This window comes from Carcharodon carcharias, chromosome 10, assembly GCF_017639515.1.
Source record: "Carcharodon carcharias isolate sCarCar2 chromosome 10, sCarCar2.pri, whole genome shotgun sequence".
Taxonomy (NCBI): Eukaryota; Metazoa; Chordata; class Chondrichthyes; order Lamniformes; family Lamnidae; genus Carcharodon; species Carcharodon carcharias.
In genome coordinates this window covers 61,021,557-61,049,040 of record NC_054476.1, presented here as the reverse complement: position 1 = coordinate 61,049,040, position 27,484 = coordinate 61,021,557, and the positions used below count along the sequence as shown (strand labels likewise).

At 42.5% G+C, this 27,484-nt stretch overlaps 1 protein-coding gene across 1 annotated transcript in view; it reads left to right on the top strand.

Annotated features, from left to right (window-relative positions):
• The window catches only part of myrf (myelin regulatory factor), a 251,560-nt gene that overhangs the window by 218,827 nt on the left and 5,249 nt on the right, over positions 1-27,484 (top strand). The window contains exons 11-17 of the mRNA XM_041196647.1: positions 1,522-1,632; positions 3,198-3,288; positions 16,994-17,194; positions 23,358-23,466; positions 24,343-24,452; positions 24,955-25,115; positions 27,303-27,375. Of these exons, the coding sequence (XP_041052581.1) occupies positions 1,522-1,632; positions 3,198-3,288; positions 16,994-17,194; positions 23,358-23,466; positions 24,343-24,452; positions 24,955-25,115; positions 27,303-27,375 (856 nt within the window). The remainder of the gene's footprint in view (positions 1-1,521; positions 1,633-3,197; positions 3,289-16,993; positions 17,195-23,357; positions 23,467-24,342; positions 24,453-24,954; positions 25,116-27,302; positions 27,376-27,484) is intronic.

Here is a 27,484-nt window from a genome sequence, read left to right as displayed (position 1 = left end):
GTTTAAAGAAAATATTTTACTACTGCGAGATAAAAGTGTCAATCATCCAGACTATGTAAAGTTTCAAAAGCTGAAACTGCAAGCACTTGAAACCTCTTAACCTTGGTCAGTGGGCATGGAAGTGCCACAGCTTGGCATGGGAGCATGAGGGGCCAGGGAGACATGAGGGACTGTAAGGGTGGGTGGAGGGACACAGTCTGGCATGGGGGTATGAGGGGCTATAGACAGTGGGTGGACACAAGAGGTGATATGGTTGGGGTATGTGGAGTTGTTGGGGTTGAGGGCTGGAGGGCCTTTCTGCTTTTATTTTAACTCGGACCAAGTCCCACAGCAGCGAGGCGGGCCTTTTAAACAGCCTGCCTCTGCACCCAGCAGCCCCTGTGCCTGCCTCTGAACTTTTTTCCAGGTCAGCTGGCCTGGCTCCAGCCCACACCCACACCCCCACAATGAAAATCCCATTCTTGTGGGCATTTTCTCCCCAGGCAGGCGGGTAGAGTTGGGAATTTCCTAACTCCTGCTACCTACCTGGAGGATGAAATTCAGACCAATGCTGTGATACTAAAGTACTGCTCTATTGACCAGCTTTTTTGATTGCAACGTTGGTGAAACTGAAGTTTAAAGGTGTTATGATCAAATGGTTCTCTTTGAGCAAGAGTAGTGAATTCTCCTGGTTTTTTGGCCGAGATTTTTCCCTCAAAATTACAACTAAGAGGGAGGTTAACTTGAAACTAACCTTGCTATTGATATGGGATATTACTGTGCCCAAAATGGTTGATATTTTTGCCCATGTACAATCGTCACTGTTCTTCAAAGGAATCCAAGAGCTTTGTGGTATTTAAGGGATATGAATTAAGAGATGCAAGTCTTTCTTTCAGATGGTACTAAGCTACCAAGAGCCTAGTCCTTAAAACCTTCTTTTACCAGCTATTTGCTATGCATAGACCAGCACTGGCTGCAGTCTCCCTCACTTTACCCTCGCAGAATGAGGAGTTGAATGGACCTTAAACCCCTCAGTCAACTCAAAACAGTTACATTGTTGTTGGGAGTGACAGGTAATATCTTGTGTTGTCTCCAGTAGCTACAAAGAACACACACAATATGGAAAGTTGATAACTTCACTAAGTTCATTCAGCAATGATACTATCCTTTTATATTGCACATTATGGACTGTTTCCTTGCTTTCAAATGAGAAATTGGGCAATGTACAGAAAGGTAAAGATCAAAAGTAAACAATAAACTTTCATGGCTATTGAAGAATGTCTAAGTTATCAGTGAACTTGAAGATTAGGCAGGAATGATAAGAGGTGCATATGAATGAGTGATGCTTAGAAATGCTGATGAATATTTAGGGATTTTGAGAACTATTGATGATGTGGGAAAAATAGGGATATTGTGGGATAACGAGAGATGGTGGCGGATTTTGTGAAATTCTAAGGGATCTGGAGAGACGGTGATGGTATAATCACTTACTAAGGGATATTGAGAGATATAAGATGTTGATGGATGTTTTTGGTTTCACAGGATTAACATCCCTTCTGATCAGGTCACAAAGGTCACTGTTGGAAGGTTACATTTCAGTGAAACAACAGCTAACAACATGAGGAAGAAAGGCAAACCCAATCCAGACCAGAGGTGAATACTATAATGGGTGTCATTGTATTCTGCAAAGGCTGCTTGGATTCCCATTTCTACTGATGTGCCCTGGTTTATATGACTGTAAACCAGGAAGAAAGTCAATGCATCCCTGTTCCATGGAGACGAAACGTCAGTTACGTTCCTGTGCCAGTGATATCTTGCATGTGTAAATACTAAGCCAACATTCCCTGGGTGGGTTTGCAGATGTAGAATGGAATAACTTGCACTTATGTAGAACTTTCACATCCTCTTGAGATCCCAAAGCACTAGAAGAGGTGTCAGGATTGCAGCCAGCAGTCATGAGCCCATACCCCAGCAAGAGTCAACATCAGAAGAGAGAAAAGTAACAGAAATGAGTAAAGAGGAATTAAGATAAATACTTTAGAGCTTCATGGGATAGAGGTGCAGGATTAGTAAAGTTAGGCGCGAAGTAAATCTGTCTAAATTGCATTTCCTCAGGATTCTCAGACGTGAACCATGTTCCATGAAAACTAAGATTTAAATGGCAGACATCCCTTGGTTCATGGAACTGATTTTTGAAGCATGGAATTGGAGTGATGAACATTTTGAAAATCGTGTCCCCAATGTTGGTGACCTCCTCCTAAACCATATGCTTTCAAAGCAGACCTACACATGGATCTCACATTGGCTGGTGGAATGGGATCCTGTGACAAATTGACAGGACCCTGGTGTAATCTTCAGCTGCTACTGAGGAACCTGAAGGTGATGATTTGTGCTGGGCTTTCGGTTCATGAATGCTGGCGTATCTTCAGTGCTGCTTTTAAGCGCTTTGGGATCTCCTGGGATCTCCTAAGGATATGAAAGCGCTACCAGGAATTTCAAGTATCAATGGGCGGAATGTGTGCTACACATCCTCCACCCAGTGCTATTAGATGTAGGTTATCTGCAATAGAAACAGTACAGTTACATTTTCAAAGTAATCTTGGTGAGGATAAAAGAAAGATGAATTCTAACCCACGGCCAGTCCCTTTGTGGGTCCTCTCACACCCCACTCGGGGCCCTGCAGCTTGGCTCCATAAAGGAGCCAAATTTCACCACTTCCACTGCCACCCACCAAATTCTTTCCCCTGCATCCCCACTCCTCCAAACTCCACAATCTGTGATCCCTGTTCAGTGCTTACAGCTCAACAATCCAATGTAAATATGGTCACATTATCAGAAAGACTGAGGTCTCTTGCTAAGAATATTGGACAGTTGACCTAATCACGCCACCCACCAACCACATACAGATATATATATATCAATAAATGTTATTTATACAGATATTGTTTATTTATATTCTCTTGTACTGTCAATCCTCTCACCCTTTTTCTCACTCATTCATTCCCTATTGCTTTCTCTCTCCCTCTTCCTTTGTCTCACTCCATGCATCTCTAACCCTCATTTCCACATCTGATCTATTTCCACCTTTCTCTCTTCCATTCTCTCCCTTTTCTCTCTTATCTCATGATCCCTTTTCTGAATCTGTCTCTGACTCTCTCCTCCCACTCCTTTTCTCATTCATCTCTCCCTCTTTTTGTTTCCCTCCCCACCCCTCACAGGTACTTCATGCTGGTGGTAGCCCTTCAAGTTCAGGCCCAGAATCAGAATCACCTCGTGGCTGCTCAGATCTCTGAAAGAATCATTGTTCGGGTAAGACTATTTCTTACTTACAGATGTATGGTCTATGTAATTTAAATGACAGCACTCTGTGCCTGGTTATTATTTTAGTGATTTCTGGAATACCACATGATCTTAGGTCACAGCTGTCACTGTACCTTCAAATTCTTTGTTCACAATGTTCTTGTTTTCTGAAATATTTCTGAGTGATAGTATACAACATTAGGAACCAACTGTATCAGTGGTTATGCCTTATTCTGTTGTTGCTCTGAGAGTTGTTACTCAGTAAACTGTGTGTGGGCTAATGCATATGTCACGTGAGCATGCAGGATATTTCCAGTAGAATCCTGCTACTGTCTGCAGGAAATCATGGGATAGCAAGGATATCAGCCATGGGATGTTACATTGTGTCAACATTTGTGAGACTATTGGGATGTCATCAGCAGCATATGATTTCCCGTGACCATGTTGGCAGCAGGTTGTGCCTTCTTGCTGATCTTATGGTATTATTAGCTCTCTGATACTTCATCTGAGTGTCAAGTTTTGTACAAGTGTGGGCAGAGACTATCTACAGACTATTTTACTGTAAGAAGCATCTCAGCTAAGGCTGTTCTGTCCACACCTGATTCCCACATAGAGATATTTTCCAGAAGGAGTCATCATATATCCATTGAGAGAGGACCTGGGTGGACTTTTCCCCTCCCTAACTTGTGCACATTGAGGACTAACCACTGTCACTGCTGCCCTGGCTGAGATTGGTCATCTCAGCACAATGTGGTTTGGAACCTGTTACATTTCAGGTCTGTCCTGTTCAGTACTAAAGCAAGAGGTGTTTAATACACTGAGCCACTAGTGGAGATCATACCTACAATTTCAGTTGGGGCCCCCTTTTGTTTCCACATGTAGAAGCTGACAGTGACAGTAGGAATAAACCCCTTTTATAGAGAATACTCACACCTGCATGCTGGACATTTTCTTCTATGTTTAATTGCTGCATTTATGAGGTCTATGCAAATCACTACTGTTCCCTCATTAAGAAAATATCATGTACTGCTTTCCAATATAATTACCTGAGCACATACACACCTTATCCAGCCTACTGAGTATTGTGCAGGAGCGGACTTTAAGATGCACTTAAGCAATGCAGTATCAGACGGGAGTGAATAGTTTCTTTTTAGCTGGTGTGCACTGTGTATGTCCAGAAGCTGACACCAAGTCACACACAAACCCTTAAAGCTGATAGGAGTGAATTCATTCGTTACATTTTGCCCAGTACTTAACACATTCAGGAACTAACATTGAGTCACTCACAAGTTATACATCACTACATGAGAGTGAATTATCAGTTTTTACTGGATTTAGCATTATGGATCATTGCACTATCAGTTGCCAGGATTACTTAGATCATGCACAAGATATGGTGACTTGGTTATGTCTGGTTTTTATAAGTGGTGGATGTGGAGTTTTTATAACTCCCACACAGAGTGAATAAAATACACTTTGCTCAGGAGTGTTTAATGAGTTTGCTGTGCTCTCCATATCTATGCTGTCCCGTCCATTTTCACTGACTCAGCTTCCCTTTACTTCTTCACTTTCATTCCTCTCAATGAATCTGGAGAGCAGATGTAGTAAGTTGGAGCTTGGCGCTGGTGGCTCACCCAAATGTTTGTTTTGAAAGCCACAATAGTCCAGTGGCTACAGTGGTGGTGGGAAAGGATAGGGATGGAGGGTGGGGGCATGGGAATTCCCTAAAATGGGAATGGATGCTACAGGTGAAGTTTATACAATTGACACATGTCCTCCTTCTGGCAGGCTGACTGTTCTTAATAAAATGCTGTTGGAATTCATCAAGTGACCCAGAATTGGGTAGACATTACATTCCTGTGTGCAAAACATGTTGTTACCTAAAAACAATGAGGGATTTAATTACATGCCTGGCTGTTCAATTACTAAAAACAAATACATTGTAAAAAAAAAGCTGAAAAATAAAATGAACATGCCAAATAACTGGAAATCAAAGAAACTAAAATAGATTAGTTGTACACAGAGTTGTTAAAAAGTGTGGGTTAATACTAAGAATGGATTATCACTGGCAATGGATACTTAACAATTAGTCATTATTAAAGTTACTAGATAGTTATTAGCATTGGATAGTTACTAACAATGGGCAGTTGCTACCAACAAATTGTTAATAGCTGAAGCTACTTCAAAATTTTAGTAACATTGGATGATTGGATAACAAGAGTTACTAACAATTTATTAGCAGCAATAGGTGGTTACTAACAATGGGTTTGTAGTAATAATGCACTGTGACTAAGTATTATTATGAACAGTGGATCAATACTAGTAATGAAATTACTAATAATTCATAGGTACAGTTATTGCCAGCAACAGATGGGGTTACAGATAATGGGTGGATAATAATAAGGGGTAGTTCCTAGCCCTGGATTATTATTGACTGTGTGTAGAGCATCATCTGCAGCTGTCTCTGATTCCTCTGTTCTTCATTCACAGAACACGGCACAGGTGAGACATTTTAATGCTAAAACACTCACACAGGAGACTATTTCAGAGCGTAGGTACAGTGGAGCCCTTTATTATCAGTAACTAAAGAGAGCTGTACAGGAAGGAGGTAAGTTTCAGAACTGAGGGGGCAAAAATATTGCTTAACAGGTGAGAAATGCAGGCAATTTCTATATGCCTGTCAGAGAATGGGTGAAAAGATCAGACGATAGAGAGCATTACATCAATGTGGCTAACTGAGCAACTGAAAGCAAAAATGTCTGGTTCAATGATTGTGATAATATGACAGCAATGGTCTCATGTTCTGGAACAATTTATATGTGATGGAATATAGAGGTATGATAATAAACAGGCTCCACTGTATCGGTTAACACTGCACTGAAGGCATTTTGTTCAAAGTTACTGTACAGCCCTGGCAATAATCTGACAATTCACTCCTTTCTGGTACATCACTTGTGTACTTTTTGATACAGCTCCTTAACAATACTTACTCAATAAAACCTGATACCTCATTGGCATCTAATAGTATGTTGTAAATCTAGTAACTTTCAGGCATACCATAGTAAATGCATCAAAATCTGAGAGCAGAACAAGTAGCATTGGTGATGGAGTAGGTATTCGCTATAATAATACAAGGAATGGATGTCTCCAAGATCAGGGCTTTTCTGTGTAACAGAACAACAACATAAATATAAAGCTTCAGTAGGCTTTAGTAGTCTGACTGTCCTTAAACATGCTTTTTCTTGTCTCGCTTATTTTTTTTCTCTCTCTTCCCTCTCTCTCTCACTGCCCTTTCATTATTTCTCCTCATTGTCCTTTCTTTCCTTCATCACATTTTTAACTCCTCTCCTACTCTGTCCTCTTCTTTCTCCCCTGTCTCTCTCATTCTATCCCTCACTCCTATCTTTCTTTTCTCACTTTTGTTGCTTTCCTTCTGTCTCTCTCATCTCTTTATCACTGACTCCTGTTTCTCAAGTTCTGGGGCACAATCTTCCCTGTCATGACCTCTCATTTTTCTCTATCCTCGATCTCTCTTCTCGTCTCTGTTTCTCGTTCTCCCTTTCCCTGTGTTCTTTCCTCCATATTCTCACTCTCTCACCTCTTGTGTCCATGTGTTGTCTCTCTTGTGTCTTACTCTCCCTTATTTTGCTGTCTTTTGTTTCTTTCCTTTCCCACCCTTTGTTTCTTACCTCTGCCTTTCTGTCTCTTCTCTTCCATCTATTTCATTCTCTCTCTTTTTCTCTCTTTCTGCCTTTCTATTTATCCATTTGTGTGTCTCATATTTTTCCATATCATTCCATCCATCTCTTTCACTCCAGTTTGCTCTCCCTCCCCATTTCTCTTTCCATGTATTTTAAGATTGCAAGGCTTTCTCTCTCTGTCTGTCCTTCTTTGCATCTCTCTTCCTCCTTATTCTTCCATTTTTCTTTTCTGGATTTTATCACTTCCTGTCTGCCCTCTCATTACCTCTTTTTCTGTGTGTTGCTGTGGCAGAAATGTAGTCCATGCTCTCAATCTGTAGGACTAAGGATTTTGCTAATTTTTCACCACTGTTTTGAACAGTTGTACAAGTTCTTCAATCTCTTACCCACCCTGTAAGAAATTGCTGTAAAGGGTCCAGCTCTAGTTCTAAATTAGTCTGATTTCTCTTGAGTCATGTCACTAGTTGCACATGTGAATTTGGGCTATTATACTATGAACAATCTAGGATTAAAATACCTGAGATGTGAGTTGGCTCTGATAGTGTGGTCTGTTATCCTAGCTCACTGGCCATTGGTGCTATAGGACTTGCCTCCTTCCTTCTCTCTCATGTTCATGTGTGCAGACACAGCAGTGAGCCCCTTTTACTGAGTGTGATTTAGAAATCAAGGGTATGAGGGAACCTGTACTGCTCCCGTGGAAAATCAGTACAGGCAGAGATCCAGAAGCAGGTTGTTGCCTACCCCCTCATGTTGCTGAATCATAAACACCACAAAATCTTCTTTTCTGTGGTGAGTTAGCTGATTTGGCTTGGAGCTGCAATTGAGTGAAAGGGTGAGAAAATCTGTCAGGTGTGCTGCAAAGTACACATCTATGAACATCAAGTGAGGACAGGACAACACAGCTGCAATACCTCCCAAAGTTGGTTTTCTGATTAACTTAACTATTTAAACTCAAGCAGTAAGAATAACTGCACCTGGGTGAGATGCCCCAGAGTATAAATACACTCAAGAACCATATCCATCTAGCAGTTTTTGAGGAAAATTTTTCTGTCCTAGTGTCAACACATTCAATTGTCTGGACACAGTATATGATGGAGAATTGCGTGCCCAGGATTGCATACATAGGAACTCACCTGATTTTCTTGTTCAGTGGTTTAAATGGGCATGGCATTGGGTTGAGTTCCTTATGGCCTTTAAAGTATTTCTTCCCACTAGATTTTCTTTCTTGCATTGCATCCAGACATTCAGGTGCAAAAAATCTGCCCAATCGTCATCAGGAAAGGAAATGGGGAAAAATGAAGAAAAGAAAGCTTAGATGAGGCTGAGAGGCTTCAATTCTAGACACACATACACAGTTCAAATGGGGAGATCCATAAGTGAGAAAAGATTATATTGTACTGTTGCCAATGGAGTGACAGATTGAATCTTGAATCAGCTCCAGTGCAAATAGATTAATGGGATGGTAACAGCCAGAAGTGAGTCTTTAAAAAGCCCTAAACAATATATAAACACTCGTGTTCTTGGCTTTTTATAAAGTCACAGACAAATTATGGCTGTTAATAATTACCAGCTGTCTGAGGGGGAGGGAAACCCTTTCACTCTGGAAATAGGGCAAGGTCGGTCTCCTGTCAGCAGAATAGGACCAAAGCTACTGTGTAGATTTCCTGTCCACACTTTTGAAGCTGTGTAGGAAATCTCTCTATATCTACATTTCCTGAACAGGACTCTATGTTTGGAAAAGGAAACTAAGTTTAGATAAATGTTTGGAAAGAGTAAGGCAGTAGCAATGGGACTTGGCTCTCCCCTACAATAATGAACTTTCTCTCTCTGCTGTAATATGGATCTTTCTGACTCTAGCAGTGGGGCTTGGCGCTCTCCTGTAATACAGAGTTCTTTCTTTCTCCTGTAATGCAGAAGGTCTTTCTTTTAGCTGTTTCAGGTCCAATTTAACCATATTTTTTAAGCATATGTAGATCTTAAGTGGTCAATTTTCTCATCTCTAATCAAACTCTTTCTGTCTTGCATGTTTGACTGTTGCATAGGTACTATATGATCAATGCTGTTCCAACTTTCCTTTCTTGATCATCTTAAGCTTCAAATAAAATTTCTCCCTTCTCCCTTACTGTGTAGATATGAAGACTCAACATATTGGCGCCAATCCTAACTCATCTTTTTTAGAACCTAGAAATTGTGAAATTCCTCATGCTCCTCAATCTTCCCTTCTCTCTACAGTCTACGGGTTTTTAAACCCAACCTTGCTGTCACTTGACTGCTACATTCTGATTTCCCTCATCATCTTTTCTCTGCAAACCTGGTAATTTCTTGCCTTGGCTGTTTCACTTGGCTTTCTCAATAATAATTTAAGAAAAAAACACAGTATGGAAGGCATTCTAGGTTGGGTTATCATTATTTTTGCTTCATTTGCACTGTTTTATTCACTTCAGGCAAGAGAAGAAATAATTCCTCAAGTTCTTAGACACTTGACATAATGAGGAAGAGAATTTAAAGAGTCCAACATCAGCATTTATACAGTTCACATTGTATTTCTGGCTCACTTTGTTTTTTGTTGCAGTTGTCAACTATTTTGACTTCCCTTGCTTAATGCCACTATCTAGATTAACAGTAAAGGGTTCCAATTTTTCAATGTGCAGCCTGGTGAAACCAGTTTGTTTGTAATCACATCATGCAAGCGAATTGTTATTTCCATGGGGGATGCCGCAATGCCTTCATTTGAAGGTGACCGTTTTGTTAGTACTCCCTCACCCTTAATGGAAAACCTCGGGTTGGTTTCTGAGACATCATGGCTATTCTCTGCAGTCATGTATGATTACACCTGAGCATTTACCAGGACTTGAGCTGAATACTGACTAGGTCCATCCATGCACAGGAACAATAATTGAGCATCTCAGATGCATTGATTGATTTGAGTGTACCTTACAATATGGTCATGTAGGGGTTCCAAGATTGTGTTCGTGTGCTGCATACTGCACAGTATTGTTTTACCAAGAGACCTAGAGGACGAAGGTCACCCGAGGCAACAAGGGGTTCAGTCTAAGCTGTTATTAAATGTTTTTCCACATGCTGAGTAAATATCCATGGGGTGGTTGATTTTGCACTCATTGGGTGAGATTTTTCAGTCCCACCCACCGCCGGGATTTTCAATGGACTTTTGGCTGGGCAGTCGAACCTCCCACAGCGGGTCCCTCCACAGTGGGGCCAGAAAATCCTGGTCATTGTCTTTTCATCTCTTTCCAATGCTCTTGGGCAGCTTGCCTTGTGTCTAATGCTTTTGTTGACCTGATCTGCTTTGAGGAATGTGGAGGCTCACCACCTTTCTTCTGACTGGATACACCTTTTTTCCAAATCCAACAAAATCAGTTCTAGTCATGCCTACCTCTTCAATTTACTGCAGGCCTTTAAACCTTGTAGCTGTAAACTATTTCTCACATTCCACAGGTGAGAGCCCAATCAGAAGTCTCTCTGAAGCCTGGAGATTGCCCAAAATATTAAAGTGTGGGACTTAGAAATTCAGACAGGGTCAGTGACATTGGGTGGATGTGATTCACACTCCACCCTACAAACCATAGGGATTGTGCTGATGGGAAAATCTCATTCATGCACTGTAAAATACGCATAAGCTGAGACTTTCTGCTGCTGGCTGCCCCATGTAAAAGAGTAAATTAAAACTCTGCACATTATAGAATGTTGTTTTCTGAGGTGGTGACCATTGGCATAGGAAGTAACGACTCAAAACAGGCCGATACTTCATTTAAACGTTGGCAAGTCATGGAGGCATCCTGCATACAGTTTCTCAATATTCAGGATGTTGTTTCCAAAGGATGCTCAGGTGACCTGAGTGTCCACTGTCATCTGTGGTATCTGAAAAGTATATTGAATATTTCAATCATATTTTGATAATTTTTTACACTCTGCCTGATTTCTGTCCCATTGAAGTTAATGGAAAACCTGACCAACATTCCAGTCTTAAGCAACATACTTGCCATCATCCCATTGTGGTTTGTGTGACTTTACTGTGTGAAAATTGGCTACCATGTATACCTGCACAACAACAGCAACTGCACAATGTAATTCTTTGTGTGAGCTAGGACGTTTCTGAAGAATGTGATAAGGCTCTATGTAAATGAAAATCTTTCTTTATAGTTGATATACTAGTACCATGACCTCAAAGGCATTTATTTTTAGAGAAACTCCAGCGAAGGAGCAATCCTTATACTGCTTATAAACTACCAAAATTGAAAAGAGTAGCATGGAAGGTAAGGGAAATAAGGAAGTAGAGATTAGATGAAACTAGATTTAGTTTTAAAAGCTAGTAGATTATACAAAGAAGAAAGCATTCAGGGAGGTAAAGAGTTCCACAGTTTTTACATCCTGAGAAAGAATGAATTAGATTAGAGAGTCAACATGATGGATGAAGAGGAAGACAGCCTGTACTTGTTTATCTGAATAACATTAATAAATAGATTCCACCCTCTATTTCAAGTTTGTAGAGATGGTCATTGTTCAGAGGCTAGCTGTGAAACTATAGCCTGACAATTACTGATACTGCTGAAATAAATGCTAGTACTATTTGAAATTCCAGCACTAGTAAATATGGGAATACAGAGCAGCTCATCTTGAACTGTATTTATTAACCTGCTAATGTTGATAGGAAATGGGTTCTCACTGCAATAATGCTGAAGCTTGACATTATCCTTGTTGAGCTCACTAACGCTAGCATAATTGACACTTCAATAATCCTTGCACCATTTTCCAACGCTGTCAGTTTACACATGGATTGCATGTCTAACCCTTATTTCAAACCAGCATTGCCCCAAAATGCAGCCAACTGTTTGGATGCACAGTCAGCAAGTAAAATAGTAAACAGAATTCACCAGATAGCTGGGGAAGGTTAATCTAGACTCAGTTGACTCTTTGGTCCACCATAATCATTTCTAGCCTTATATTGCCAAAAATACCGGAACATTCTCCAACCTGCATTTCAAACTTCTTAATGTTATTTTTATCATGTTTTCCTCCAATTGGATGTTTGGTTATGTTGACCCAAGCCTGACAGCATTCTAAACCAGCCATTAAGATGCATGTTAATGCTTCTGTTGATCTCCCTCTTCTTTGTGGTTAAGTCCTATCTCTCCTCCAACTGGAATTAGTCAAACTGGTATAATGAGTGGACAACTGGGGGACAAATCACTGATCTAACAACCAATGGTCCCACTGCATTGTAAGCAATTTATAAATTGTTTCTATTTTATCCAATCAATCTCACTTGTCACTTGTCTGAGGTAGCAGGGTGGGACTCGGTAGTTTACAGCCAGCAAATTCTTAATGACTAATGATTCCTGCCATAACTTTAGACACAAAAATCCAAACAGAGATTAAACTGTCCCTTGATGCCACAAGCTTTTGATGGAATCAAATCTGGGACGGACAGCAGGGTGATTCCAAACTCCAAAATTGACAGCTGACACCTGGGGCTGCCGCCTGCAGGATCACTCTCACGTTCTAAAGGGATTCTTGTGATTGGATGGCAAGTCTGAGATGGCTAAAGCATGCTTTTGCCTGCCATATCCAAAACCCCCTCAACCAACTCTGAGGCGGTGGACTGTTGATAGTGTTGAAATATTTTCCACAGGGAGAAAGGAAGAGTCACTTCAGGCTGCGTTCTTGCTCCTCCTAATTCCTAGAAGAAGACATTAGCAAAGAAGGAGATTTCTGTCCCAACTATTCAGCTATGGTTATGGTGTGGTGCAGAGATATCCAGCTAAGGAATGAGGAGAAAATGCCAAACAGTTACTCTATTCTTAAACTGAAGTGTCAGGGTAGCCAAATGATTATTACATAAGGGGTTTAGTTGCAACACAATGTGTGCATTAAGGCCATACTGAAGCACAGAATGGAGATAGCCCATTCAGCCTGTCAGCAATGTTCCTTCCCTAGCCCATGGGCCTGGATTTTGCAGGCATAATGATGGCGCAACTGTCAGCACTTACCAACAATACTTTGTGAAACTCTCAGTAATTTAGTGTCCACACATTGGAAGTTGAACATGGAAATCCAAGGGCAGAATTTTAGCATTCCCTGATGGCGGCTTTGCAGCTGGAGGAGGCATAAAATTCCCTGGGTGGCCTTCCTGACGCCCTCCAACCTGCCTCAGATCTGTCCTCAATTTTATGGGTGGGGGAGTAGGGGCAGGCGAGGCCTAGGGTGGCCAATTAATGGCCCCTTAAGAGCTGCTTCCCACCCAGCAGTGATTTTGAGGCCAGTGGGAGGAGATCAGAGGTGGGTGGGAGAGGGGGAAGAACAGCAGATCAGCCTGCTCACTCTCTTTCCCCCCCTTTCCACATTTGGCATGCCCCCCAAGACCTTCCACTATTCCCTCCCACCCCCTACCCCAGCACCTCCACTCCCATCAAGACACCCACACACTTAGCTCCATCCTAGCTCCAGGACTTGGAACCTGATGGTGCTGCTGGGACTACAGAGTTTCCAGGCAATCATATTGGCTGATAGCTCTCTGAGGCATGACAGATGGAACCTCGTCTCCAGCCAATTGCTGCGGGGCTGTGGGAATCTGCATGAATGTGTTCCCCGCCAACTCTTCAGGTGGAGGGGTGAGAAACCCCTCTACCTTCAAAAATTCAGCCCTAGAAGTTGCTTCTCCACAGGGTGTGTTTTTTTAAAATCCTTGAAATCAATTAGAAAGCACTGATCTGACAAGAACTTCCGCTTTTTATGTCATCAGTCTCATATAACCCTTGTAGAATAAGGTGTATCTGGGGTTTTAACAGGTTACTGAGTCATAATTACTCCTGAACATCTATCTGGCCCTAACTAATTTTTATATTTGCAGAATGGCAGATTTTTCCATTTCATGCTAAAAATTCCATAGATTATTGAAAATTTTTTAAAAGCTTGTTTATGATATTTCAGCTTCTACCTTAATTACATGTGTATGTCCCAATCTTTATTTCACTTCCTGTCAAATTATAAAAATGCTAAAACCTACTTGTTACTTCCGGTTTACTGTGTATTAGAATTCTTCAATGTGATTGGCTGCTTAACCTGTTTGATGACATCACTGTTGCTGGATGCCTGAAATCCCTTGTAGCTGGCACCAGAATAAAATTAATGTCAGGAAAGGGGAAATCCATGTCACAGAGATCACTAAATCTTTATGGTCAGCTTTCTTCAAGGTCCGTGGCAAATACTGTCACTTTGCCACTGACCGCAAAACCTGGGGCCATGTACATTCTACCCTATCAAATTGCTATCAACACATTTAATCTCCAGAGGAATGTTCTGAAAACATTCCTCACTGTCCCTTCCTCAAAAAGATAGATCTCACAGAAGTCCAGAACCCAATAACCATCTAAATTATTCCTCCTTGACCCACTTTCCTTAACATTACATTTCCATGCTTTCAGCAACCCAGGAACCACCATGTTCTACACAGCAGTTGGTTCTATCTTTCTTTCTATTTACCCTTAATACATAATCCTGATCCTAATCAGATATTCATTTGTATTGGTAGTTTATTGCACTATCCATAATGCTGCCTCTTTTGAAGTGAACAAACACCATGTACTTTTTATAAGAGTGGCTGTTTCCTGGGTAGCATCACAATTTGTACAAGTATAGACAGATTTGTGGACAGGCCAACATAGCCATGCCAGAGTCCAAGCATAAACTCTTCTCTGCTAAACTTAATAGTTCATTCACCAACAGATTCCCTGACATGTTTTTAAGTCACATGCTGCGTTGAAACGAAAGAATCCAGATAGTAACATCCTAGTTCTGTTTCACTGTGCTTGCTGGAAAGAGTGACATAATTATGGCAGCATGTGCCCTACATCCACACTCATAAACCCTTCTGAAGGGCTTCATAACGATGCAGATTTATAGACATTTTTATGAGTTGTGGATCTGGAGAGTTTCTTAGCACAGATATAGAGTTTTATAGCACGGGAGGAGGTTAATTATCAGTCGCTATGGGTGGGTTTGAGGGGGATGGTAAACTTTCAAGTTACTGGTTCCATTTTTTTTTTTGCAGGTAAAAGCAGAGAATTGTGTACAACAAATAATTGTATCCAATATACTTAACACCAACTTCCATCTGTCAGTGTTTCCTACCTTCCATCTGTCATTGTCACCTATCATGTGTGTGCGCATGTGCGTTTCTTGCTATTTTTGTATGTCTCCCTTTCTAACCAATTTACACACATGCATATAGACCTTCAACAAAATGCCTTCAGAATGGTGTTATCCTGCAGCTTTGAATGTGAGCCAGCCCTGTGTTGCTGCTGCTACTGCCCTGTAATTGTGACATATTGGGCATCTTGTGATAACTTTTGACTCACCAGTAAAGAACTCAGCAGGTGCTTCAAGGGATTTTATGGATTCACAAAAAATGTTTGGCCAATTTGTTTTTGTTTGTTTATCACTGAAAACTGGCACAAACAAAATTTAAGCACATTGTTGCATTGTTTGTGTATAATATCAAACTGGAACATGACTTGTCTATCTCTCCTTGCCTGAATATAATTAAAAAAAGTTTGCTAAGTATTTTTTCATGGAGTCAGTGCATTTTTAAAAGCAGATAAGGGGAGTGCCTGTTGCATCAAATGTGCCTCCTGTGCCCCGATCTGGGGAGAGTCCTGTGCTCTGTTAACATTCTGGAATGAACTGGATGCTTACTGCAGTTTAGTTGTCTGTTATGGATGTGTACAGGTGATGTGACTGGTCTCTTCTGCCTCCCAGACTGCACCAGTAGATGGTGTCAGCTTGGAAGCTGCTGAGATGGTATTCACCGTGTACATAGTAATGTATTTAGTGAGACACTTTGACAATCTGATATCAGCATATTGCATATACTAATTGCAGGCAGGGGGCAGCACTGTCAGCAGATGAGTGTAAATCTGGTGATTCCTCTTGCTGAGAATCTAGCAGCGGGGGGGCCACCCGAGAAAAACTCTTCCCTGTTGTCATATTGTAGACTTCTGATAAATTGGAATGATAAATTATTTTTAAAATGGACTCCAATCTCTTGGCTGTATTTAAAGATTGAATTACCAACTGATTTCCTTTTCTCTTATTCTGCTTTTTAATTAATAAAATGTTTCCAGTAGTATAGTTACAAGATCAAAAGTCTCTTAATGGAAGTGTTTAAAATTAAATGCTGTCAACCTGTAACTAGTCCTCTGCTGTGCACCAGCCCTCACAGGCACAGTTCAAACTCTACTGGTATACAGCTGAAAATAAATTACCCCATGTTGGCAACAAGGTACCAAAAAGTGCTCTTGTTGCCATTGAAATGATTCATCCCATTTATGTGGTTGTAAATCGGGTAAAAATGTCTACTTATTGGGGATGTGCCAATAGGGTCAGGGCACTCCTGCTGGTTTGTTGTGGTTGGATACAGTCTCATCTTGGAGTGTGCCCACTCATGATGCTATTCGGTGCAGGGTTGGTATGTTCTAACACACCCTTTCTCCCATCTTGTCTGATTATGTTTCCATGGATATTGGCTGCCCTCTGGCACCTCCCCCAGTTTCATGTCTAAGCCAAGACAGTGAACACTGATAGGCTACTTGACTAGGGAAGATCTCATAGTTATGTCTAATCCCTGATATCCATTGCACCTGCCACTTCCAGCAAGAGCCATTTGCTGATGACGAGGAGCAGGGACTTTGGCTGCTTTTCACTGCCAAAGCCAGGGTTGGGGGTGGGGGGAGCTGAAGTTAATTGTAGCCGTCCATGTTCTTCCTGAGGTAAATTCAGCAGATGGAGCAAGGACTCAAGGTGGATCAAGCCCAGCACCCTCTGTTGATATGGTTAATTATACAATTCGCCTGAGCTTTACAGGTAGCTAATTTTAACTGAAACCGGGCCTCTGAAATCTAAGGAGATAATCAGGCCTACAGGAAAAAAGATTGAGTACTGCTTTGAGGTTAGCTGGGAAACAAAGTCCAGGTTCATTTTGTCCATATTCTCCACAGGCTTCAAACCCTGGACAGTTTGAGAGTGACACAGATGTCCTGTGGCAGCGTGGTCAGCTTCCCGATACTGTCTTCCATCATGGCCGAGTTGGCATTAACACAGACCGTCCCGATGAAGCGCTGGTCGTCCATGGCAACGTGAAAGTCATGGGCTCATTAATGCACCCATCAGATGCACGGGCAAAGGAGAACATCCAGGAGGTGAGTAGAGGGTGTCAGTCACTGATGTACCCTGTTTACCACACATAAAAACGTTCATCAGTTATGATGTAATTAAACTAGAGGGGAATTTCTATTTCTTAAATAAAGGTGGTGGTGTGTTATAGTTCACTCAGGGAGTCTGAGTTGCTGTGGCAACATGCACTTTTTCATGCATGTTGTAGTTTGGAGCAATGGATAGTGATGGTAGAGGCTCCAACTTTCCTTTCATGGCTGACCAGGAATCTCACCCACCTGCCATTGTGTGTTGAAAGGATTTACAGGTTGATACTCAACCTGTTTAGCCATATTATGAACATATCTTCCTGGATCATCAAGTCCTGGAGTAGGACTTTAGCTCAGAGATAGGGACACTACCCAATGCGCCACAAGGCCTTCCTTAAATAAAGGTATGAGTAATCAAATTTCTCAAGAGGATCCTGAAGTAAAGTAAAAAAACATTGAAAATACTATTTGTTTTCAACTTGTTCTGTGGAGGTCAGTTAGCTCAGTTGGCTAGATGGCTAGATTGTAATACAGAATGATGTAAGTTCAAACCCTGTACCTGCTGTTGTAGTTCATGGATGCCAGCCTCCTTGCCTTCCTTGTGTTTAATGTGGAGTGGTGTCCCTCAAGCTATATAACCACTTGGCCCTCTCTAATATGGGCCATTGGCTATACCTTTTGAGTTGTTGCGGTGTGCCTCCAGTCCACTCAATCCAACCTTTGTCTGTTCAACAAGAGTAGCCACCTTGTCAGACACACTTTGTGCCTGTCAATATTTTACAGGCTGATGGCACATTGACCTCAAGCTATGGGAAGGCTCATTCACCAGGGGAGTGATAGCCCCTGGCCACTCTCTCATTAGGTCAAGGAGAGGTTTCTCTGCACAGAGGTAGAATACACAACGTAGTAAAATACTGCGGAGGCTGGAAATCTGCTTTAAAAGTGGAAAATGCTAGAAATATTTAGCAAATCAGGCAGCATCTTGGAGGGAAGAAGGTTGGATCAATGTCTCAGGTTGGTGACATTTTGTTGCAGCCAGTAATAAGTATCTTCACCGTGATGAAACAGTTGGTATTTCACTTCGCTAGCTTGGTAAACAGTAGACGTGTATATTTGAGATAGCTGAGAACAAACTTAACTGGCACCCAGGCCATCTCTGTGGCCTCTTTGTATGGAATTCCCAATTTGTTGGCAGTTTTCTGTTTGGAGGGTTAGAGTGAGAGTCAAACTCCCTTTACCATACCTCCAGGAACATTTCTGGCTGCACTTGGCAACCCAGTCTTGGAGTGTATATTGACTAGAATAATTAACATCAACAGTATTATTTTACTTATGTTTTTATGGTCTAGAATGCACTGCCTAAAAGGGTGTTTGAAGCCGATTCAATGATGATTTTTAAAAGGGAATTGAATATATAGTTAAAAAAGCATAGGGCTATGGGGGAAGAATAGTGGAGTGGAACTGGTTGGCTAGTTCCTTCAATGAGGTGGCACATGAGCCACATGACGATGGACTGAGTGGCCTCACTCTGCATTGTAAAATTCTATGGCTGGATTTTCAATTGCCCATGGGGACAAGAACAGGAAAGGAGGTACTTTGAAAATAGTGCTCCCTGATGGTGTGTTAGTGCCCCTTTGCCTCCAGGATGCAAATTGAGGGGGGTTGGGGGAGTGTCATAAACCCCCACACTTCCATTTAATGGCCTGTTAAGCTCCTTGAGGGGCTTGTTAATGGGCTGGGGAGGGTGAGAAGGAGGTTTTCAATTTGTAAATCACCGAACCCAAACAGTCTAGTGCACATTAGTACACAGCTGTTGGGTTCAATGCAGACATAAGTGAAAGGTTTTCTTTTATATGCTTAAAAATTTTGGGACCTAGGTGATCTTGCACCAGATCAAGCTATTTCCTTTTCACTTGGCTGTTTTGGCTACTTATGTGTGTTGAAGCTGTTGACCCTCTGCTGTACTGCCTCCTCTCTTGAGCAAGGCAGTGTCAGGCCTCATCATGGCTGCCATCTACCTTTGCTGCTGGCACTTTGAAGGCAACTCCTGCCTTTTGGTAATGCTCAACATCACTTACTGGGTGCTAAACTCACCTCCAGCCCAATTAGGGCATTTACATTTTAAGATAGCATCATCTGAATAATGCAGATGCAGTGGGGTGTCAGGATCCGGAAACATTGCATTCCTGACTCCAAATTAAAAATCAAGCCCTATGTTTCAATGATTCTACTGCTCCAAAATGTGCCTCACACCAAAGATCTCATTGTTCTCAAGCGACATTTTCTGTTTTCCACATCACCTATCCTTTGGCTTTTCTGAATAAGATTGCCAATTAATGCCAAATTTAGTGATGTTATGTGCTGCATTTTCAGTCAACATGAATTTATTAAAGGGCAGTTGTATTTGACAAATCTTTTAGAGCTTGTTGAGGATGAGAATGAGTAGATAAGGGGAGCCAGTGGATGTAGTATACTTAGATTTCCAGAATGCATTCAACCATGTGCCGCACAAGAGATTGTTTTACAAGATTCACGCTCACAGGATTGGGGGTAATACATTAGCATGAACTGAGGATCGGTTCATGGACAGAAAATAGAGACGAGGAATAAATGGGTCATTTTCAGGCTGACAGTCTGTAACCACTGGGGTGCTGTAAGGATCAGTGCTGGGCCCTCAACTACTTACAATCAATATCCATAAATTAGACTAGGGAAAAAGGTTTGCTGATGATCCAAAGCTAGATGGGAAAGTAAGCTGTGAGGAGAACACATACAGGTTGTAAAAGGATAAAAATTAGGTGAGTGGGCAAGAATGTGGAAGATGAAATATAGTATGTAGAAATGCAAAGTTATCCACTTTTATAGGAAAAAGAGAGAAACAGAACATTTTTTAAGTGATGAGAGATTGGGAATTTTGATATTCAAAAAGATCTGGGTGATCTTGTACATGAATCTCAAAAAATTAGCACACAGGAATGGCAAGCAATTGGGAAAGTAACTGATATGTTAGCCTTTATTACAAAGGGGTTGGAGTATAAGAGTCAGTATGTTTTTGTATAATTGTGCAGGATCTTGATGAGGCTACAGCTGGAGTACAGTGCACTGTTTGATCTCCTTACCTTGCCTTAGAGGGAATGCAACATAGGTTCACTAGTCTGATTCCTGGGATGCAGGTGTTGTCCTATGAAGAGAGATTTAGTAGACGATAGACTTATATTCCCAAGAGATGAAAAGAGTGAGAAGTGATCTCGTTGAAACCTATAAAATCCTTGAGACTTGGCAGCGTAGATGCTGGAAGGCTGAAGAGAAATTGCTTCCCTCAAAGGTTTGTGAATCTTTGGAATTCTCTAACTGAGCTATGTGTGCTCAGCTGAGGAGTATATTCAAGACCGAGATCGAAAAATTTTGGGTGGAATCGCCCTAGATTTGCACTAAGTGCAGTAGTGGGCGGCCGCCAGCCACGAAGGTGGGTTTTCATGCCATATCCCAAACCCGCCATATTATTTATGCATTGCCAGGAAACACAACTCTTCCATGGCAGACAGGGTCCAATTCACCTACCACACCATCATCTCACTGTTTCATCACATCAGGCACCACATTTAAAGTACAGCCATGCTCACTGCTTCCAGCCCAGGACTGCAGGAAAGAAGGCATGGCCCTGAAAGACAAGAAGCCCTTTGGATGACACGGAGGACCGTTATGATGTCCTCTACCCTCACTCTGGCCGCAGGAGGGGCAGCAACATTACCACTACGGCTTGGTAGGCGATGGCAGTGGTGATCATTGCCAGTGCTGCACAGAAGAGGTTGGCTATCCAATGCAGACAGAGGATGAATGATCTCATCCATGCAGCCAGGGTATGGCAACTATCTCATCATTCAACTCACATACTCAAGCCCATCACACATTCACTGTCATCTCGCTCATTGCCAGCTCAAGGGACATCATCACCAATTCTCACACACATACCATCACGTGTCCATCTGGCCTCATCTCCTCTGGAGACTGCCTCCTCAGCCCTCACCATCTTGAGGCCACTTGCACAGATCAACATGTGCCCCCTCACACACCCTGGGATACCCTCCTTCCCCAGTACAGCCCTCGCCCTGCAGCCTCTTCCCTTGCCTGAGGCCACTTCTCCCCCTTCGCCAAGCAAGCCCTAGCCCTGCAGCCACTGAAAAGCAACCCATATATTGCTGATCTGGTAGATAGAGGCCTGGCCGTGAGCTACCCCTAAAAGTGATGTGGTGCTATCTGTGAAGCCTGGCACTGGTGATTGTGAGTGCTGACCGAAGCAAGGTAGGCAAACAAACCTCGAAGCCTTGAGTGAAGTGCAGCCCGCCAAGTGCACATCATCTATGTGCTGTTGTGAAGCACGTCGGTATTTTCCTGCTGATGCAGGTGGATGACCCAGCCGGGTGGTGGGGAGGTGGAGGAGGAAACAATTCTGGTGGGCAGGCCTAATAATGATACGCTGATGCATTACAATGAGGTTCCTGATGTCCAAGGGCGGGGAACACGGCCCACCATCAATGGGTTGAGCAGGACAATTGCAAACTGGTTTCACGCCATCATGAAACCGATCATGCCATATTGTCCGCTCATGCCACCAAACACGCGTGACACCGGTGGGCACGGAAAGTCCTGGCCTTTGGATACTAAAGAAATCAAGTGATATGGGATTAAGGCAGGAAATGGAGATGACGTAGCAGATCAGCCATAACCTTATTAAATGGCAGAGCAAGCTCAAAGGTCATTATGGCCTATCCATGCTCCTATTTCTCATTTTCTTATTATTCTTTATCATTCCTTGGTCAAAATCCTGGAACTTCCTACTCAGCACTACTTTCATCATTACCCAGACTGCAGTGATTCAAGAAGAAGGTCCACCATCTCCTCGATGACAATTCTGGATGGGCAATAAATGCTAGGCCTGGTAGCAACGCCCATAACCCAAGAAGGAATTAAAAAACTTATTTGTCAAAAGCTGTAAAAGAAGAACAGGTTAATGTTTCAGGCTAATCATGGGCAAAATTTTCTGGTAGGCATGCGGGGTGGGAGGGGCCTGACACACTGACATGTCAAATGATGCCCGATGATGTCAGGCGTGCGTCCCGACGTCATCACGATATTTCATTCGATAGGCTTTCGCCAAAGCTGCACACCCACTGAAATGTAAGTGCCTTTTAAGGCCATTAAGAAATCAATTGAGCCACTTGAGAACCTTGCCTATCCAACCTTAAAGTCAACGGGCAGGCAGGAAGCCCAAGCAGCCTTCATGTTTTTTAGGAAACCTCATCCACGAGTGGGATGAGGTTTCCTGAAGCTTTTATTAAATAAATTAATTTTCATACATATAAAAACATGTCCCCACTCGTGGACACGTTTAAATAAATTTTTAAATCGATTCTTTAATTATTTTAATATCCATTCAATCTCTCTGAGGTACTCTGTGCCTCAGGGAGATTGCTGCGCTCTTTTGCACGCATGCGTGAAAGAGCAGAGGCCCTAACTCTAACTCCTCCACCCGCCAGCACAGGTAGCGCTGAGCACTAACGGCTGCATATTACGCTGGGCTGGCCTTAATTGGTCTGCCCGCATAAAATGATGGCACGGAGCTGATCGCAGGCAGCGATTGGCTCTGTGCCCAACCCCGCCCAACCTGTCCAGCCCGCCTGCCATAGGAAAAGCCCTAGCCCATGTGTGAGGTGATACTTGAAATATTAATGTCTTTTCTCTTTACAGATACTGATGAAAAATGTGCTCTCTAATTTTTTCTCATCGTGCAAGGCCTGCTTATTACTGTGCACTGACACATCTTGAGGGAACATTGGTTTTGTGTGTCCTGTTTATTGTACTGTGCAGTACATTCCAGATTGCTGTGCAGCCACGCACCTGTGTAGCTAAGAGGGAATATTGCTGATGGAGCTGAGATGCATTTATGGCATTTTTGTTGTTCTATCATCCCTTTTAATCTGGGCTGGATTTTGACCCATTTCCCTGATGTGAAAAGCCACTGTCTGTGCCATTGCATCATCCAGTCTCCACTTAATGTGCTTTCCAGTGTCATTGGTTAGGGAGAGACACAACCTCAGTTTGAAGATTTCATTAAAACAGTCTTGCTTTTGGCTCCAACTTTACCTTTCTGCTAATGCAGGTAGACACCACAGAGCAGCTGAGGAGGATCACACAGATGCGGCTGGTTCAGTATCAATACAAACCCGAGTTTGCTGCCACAGCAGGCATAGAGAATGCATCCGAGACAGGTAGGCACCAACAGATTGGAAAGTGGGTGGGAAATAGTGCAATATTGGGCCCACCGTTCCTTATGGAGTTGGGGTCCTGGACTTGACATGTCCAGTGGCAGGCAAGTGACCCAAGACCTTCTCTCTCTCAGTTGCTATCAACTGACTGACAGCCATAGGGAGCAAGTCACCCAAGCCAGGAAATGGTGGGGAACTCTTGAGGATAAACCGAGGGTCTTCGGTAGATTCAGTAAATTCTGAGCTTTACAAACTGGGCATGTTTGAGATTCAGTTCTCATTCTGCATGGAGTTAGCTGATCACAACTAGGCTCCCCTTTGATTCAGTGCCCAAGAGAGGTAAATAGCCAAGCTGACCATCCCTGCAAGAATATTACATGAGTGTGTGTATGCAATTGGAAATGTAATCGAGCAATAATCAGTACCTTCAGAAGGGAAAAGGAAAAGGAGGGTTGGCTGTGAGTTGCAGTGGGGGGTGGGGGGGTGGAGAGAGGAGGGGGGAGTAGGAGGGATGGAGGGTGGTGGTGGTGGTGGTGGTGGAGGTGCTGGGAGTACATGATGTAATGAAACACACCAGTCCTAAAGCTGACAGGACCAACATTGGGTGAATATGGCACTAGATGCATCGCACATTCGGAGAGTTGACGCAGTCACAATGGACCGAATGGCCTCCTTCCGTGCTGTAATAGTTCTGTGATTCTGGGTAAGCCATTAATTGGAGTGAAACTGTCTAGCATATACCTGCACTATTCCCAATGTCATCCATTTCTTCAGCCTTTCCGCAGAGAAGACGGATAAAAATACTGGTAGAATTCTAGTGGGGTTTGTTTTAATATCCTAATATTAGTAATGTTGATACATAATGTAATTTCCCATTAGGTGTTATCGCACAAGAGGTGAAGGAAATTCTGCCCGAGGCAGTGAAGGAGTCGGGGGATGTGGTGTGTGCCAACGGAGAGACCATTGAGAACTTCCTTGTGGTTAATAAGGTAGAGTGGCCTCTGCTGGCTGGATTGAAAATAACTGGGAATCCATTATTCCTGGTCCCAGCAGTCACTATTTTCAATGCTGCCAAGCTTTTAGCCAATTAAAGATGCAGTGAAGCGATGAAAAAATAAGCAAGGGCTCGATTACAAAAAGGAAGAAGCATCTTAATTTTAATTTTGTCCGTGTGCCACAGGAGCTTAGTCATTTGTTCTAGTATTTATAGTAATGTAAAAGTGTGACAGTCCTAGGAAATCTCATCTGTGAAATAAGGTTGGATGGAGCTGAATTTTAAAGGTCATGAGGTTATTTAACTTACCTTTTGAGGCAATTTTGTGCAGAAGATTATACTGATCGCAGTAGAATCCGTGATAATATGTTGGCTAAAGAGCAAGTTTGATCCTTGTTTTTTCATGTGAGTTTAACTATGCAATATCATTATAAGTGTTAGAGTGTTATACCTGATGGATATAAGTTTCTTCTTTTCATCCTCCTTGTTCCATGCAGGAGCGGATTTTCATGGAGAATGTGGGGGCTGTCAAAGAACTTTGCAAGCTGACTGATAACCTCGAGACACGAATCAACGAGCTGGAGACGTGGAGCAGAAAACTGGCCAAACTGAAGCGACTGGACAGTATGAAATCCACAGTCAGTGGAGGGACTCTCAGGTACTAGTACTAGAATGCATTGAGAGGTCTGGAACAGAACTGTTGAAATAAGCAAAGAATATTACTCAGGTTACTGTTTCTCTCACTCATAACCTAGCTAACTAGTAAGGATATTATCAGTGTGAGGTCCTGTAGCTCGGTAGGTAGTGCCCCTGCCCCTGCCTCTGAGCCAGGAGCCCCAGGTTCCAATACCACTCCAGGACTTCCTAGCCATGGAAGGACTGTACATGACACAATTCAACAGGATTATAATCAGTCTGTTAATTCTTCCAACACTTCCCTACTATTCATCAAATGGTGTGTGTGTGTGAACATATGAAACAAACATTGTGAAGGTAAGTACTGGCTACAGTCACTACAATTATCCACAGTGTTTTTGAATTGTGATACCTAGATGAAGGACTCTGATCATAATGGAGGAAAGTGCCAAAGTTGAAAAAACGGTAAAAAGGTAGAGTAGGTCAGGAAGGAGTGATCAGGTGGCATTACGCTTGGGTTTCAAAAGTTGTTGGACTGAAAAAGGTGAGGGGTTTCCACAGTTTTAAGGTAGAAACCAAAGGGAAAATGGAAAAGAAGATCTCCACGGATGTGATTAGTAGAGGGCAGCAAAAATATAGAGAGAACCTTCTCTAGGTTAAAAGAGAGTCTGTGAATTACTTCAGACTACTGGACTGTACTTTTTGGACTTAATGACCCAGCTTTTCTGCCACCATTGTTAATTTTTCAATGACCCTGAAGCAGGTGGGCCCATGGAGAAGCTGTTATAGTATTGACTGCAGCCCCTACTCTTATTTCACACACTGAGCCCTATGATAATAGACACAGATGCCCATATATTATAGACTTCTTCCGATTTGAATGCTGGGCACATGATGCCTGTGAGGTTCAGGCATCCAGCGTTCTCCTGGAGGTGGTGGGGACCCAGTAGTTTTTTTGGTAGCTCCTCCCAGGGGTTTCTGCTGCCTGAAGAATGGCCCCCAGAACCTGTTTTTTAAAATACACATTTTCAGGCAGAACAGAGGCTGCCTTCATTCCCCAGACTGCAACAGACCTGCTCTAGCAAAGTCTGCCCGAGGTTGGCTAAAGTGCGAATGGCTGCAAGTCTGGAAGATTGGGTGTGGTTATGACCATATTTCCAATGCAGGAAAAGGCCTGCCCCCATTCCCAACCCCGTCCTCTCAGACAGGGTGCCATGGGAGGATGGAATATCTATCTGAGAATCCTGTGGCACTGTCCAGAATCTACCACTGGCTACTGGGAAAGCTAAAATGACACTGCTTTATGGTGATGTGACAAAAATGTTGGTGTATAATGCTGAATATGGGGCAGCATCTATGTTCTACAACCTGTCTCGTGAGAAAGTTACACAAAGATAAAAATTACTTGTCAACAATGTTATATGAATGCTTAATATATTTGCATCAAAATTTGCTCACCATTATTTTAATGAGAGCATTTATGTTAAAATAGCCTAGAGAGGAATTTAATATGAGCACTTTTCAGTGTTTATGCAGTAATAGTTGACAGAAGTTTGTACCTATCCAGTGTAGAGTATCCTTTTTATATTTGTTGTTTCTGGGGCCATTAATACAATCCTGGTTATACCATAGGACAAAGCACCATGAGTGCAAGTGCTTGAATGAAACTACCTCACTCTGTGGCAGTGCACCACAAGGGCACTGTCGATCGGATCTCAGGATATTGGCACATAAATGGCAACTGGCGCCTATAGACAAAAGTGCAGTTGATAAGGAGTGCATAGCACAATGCCAGAGGAATCTTTTGCGACCTGACAGGTCAGCTGGAGGTAGGCCAAATGGCCCTAGTGCTTAGTCAAGGCCATGCAGCAAAATAACTTTAAATTAGGTTTCCCCCTTCAGTACCTGTGATGGGGAGCAGCCCTAATTTGAACAGGGTTTGAGATCTATATGAACCCAATTCACCGATTGTGCCCAGGTTCCCAGTGCTTTATGCTCACTCTGGCTGCAAATACGCTGGGTACATTGGGCACAGAGTAGGCCTCAGGCCTTCACACCCAGTTGACACATTGAGCACTGGGTTCTTCAGCAGTGATACACTTCAGAACAGTGGGCATCAGTTATCAGACTATCGGCCCCACTGTGTTCATTACAAAAGAATACACTTCCATGAACTGTGCAATTAGGAAATGCTTCTGTTCACTTACAGCCAAGCTGGCAGTCATTTTAGTCGGGCAGGAAGTGGGCCACATAAGAAAAGGCACCCAAAGGTTGGCAATAAGGTATGGATCCATAAGAATGGTAAGAAGTTAATTTTTTTTCAGTCAGTCGGACTTTGTCTCCCTCAATCTCTCTATCTTTTAGTTTTTCACTATATCTCTGTGTTGTTTT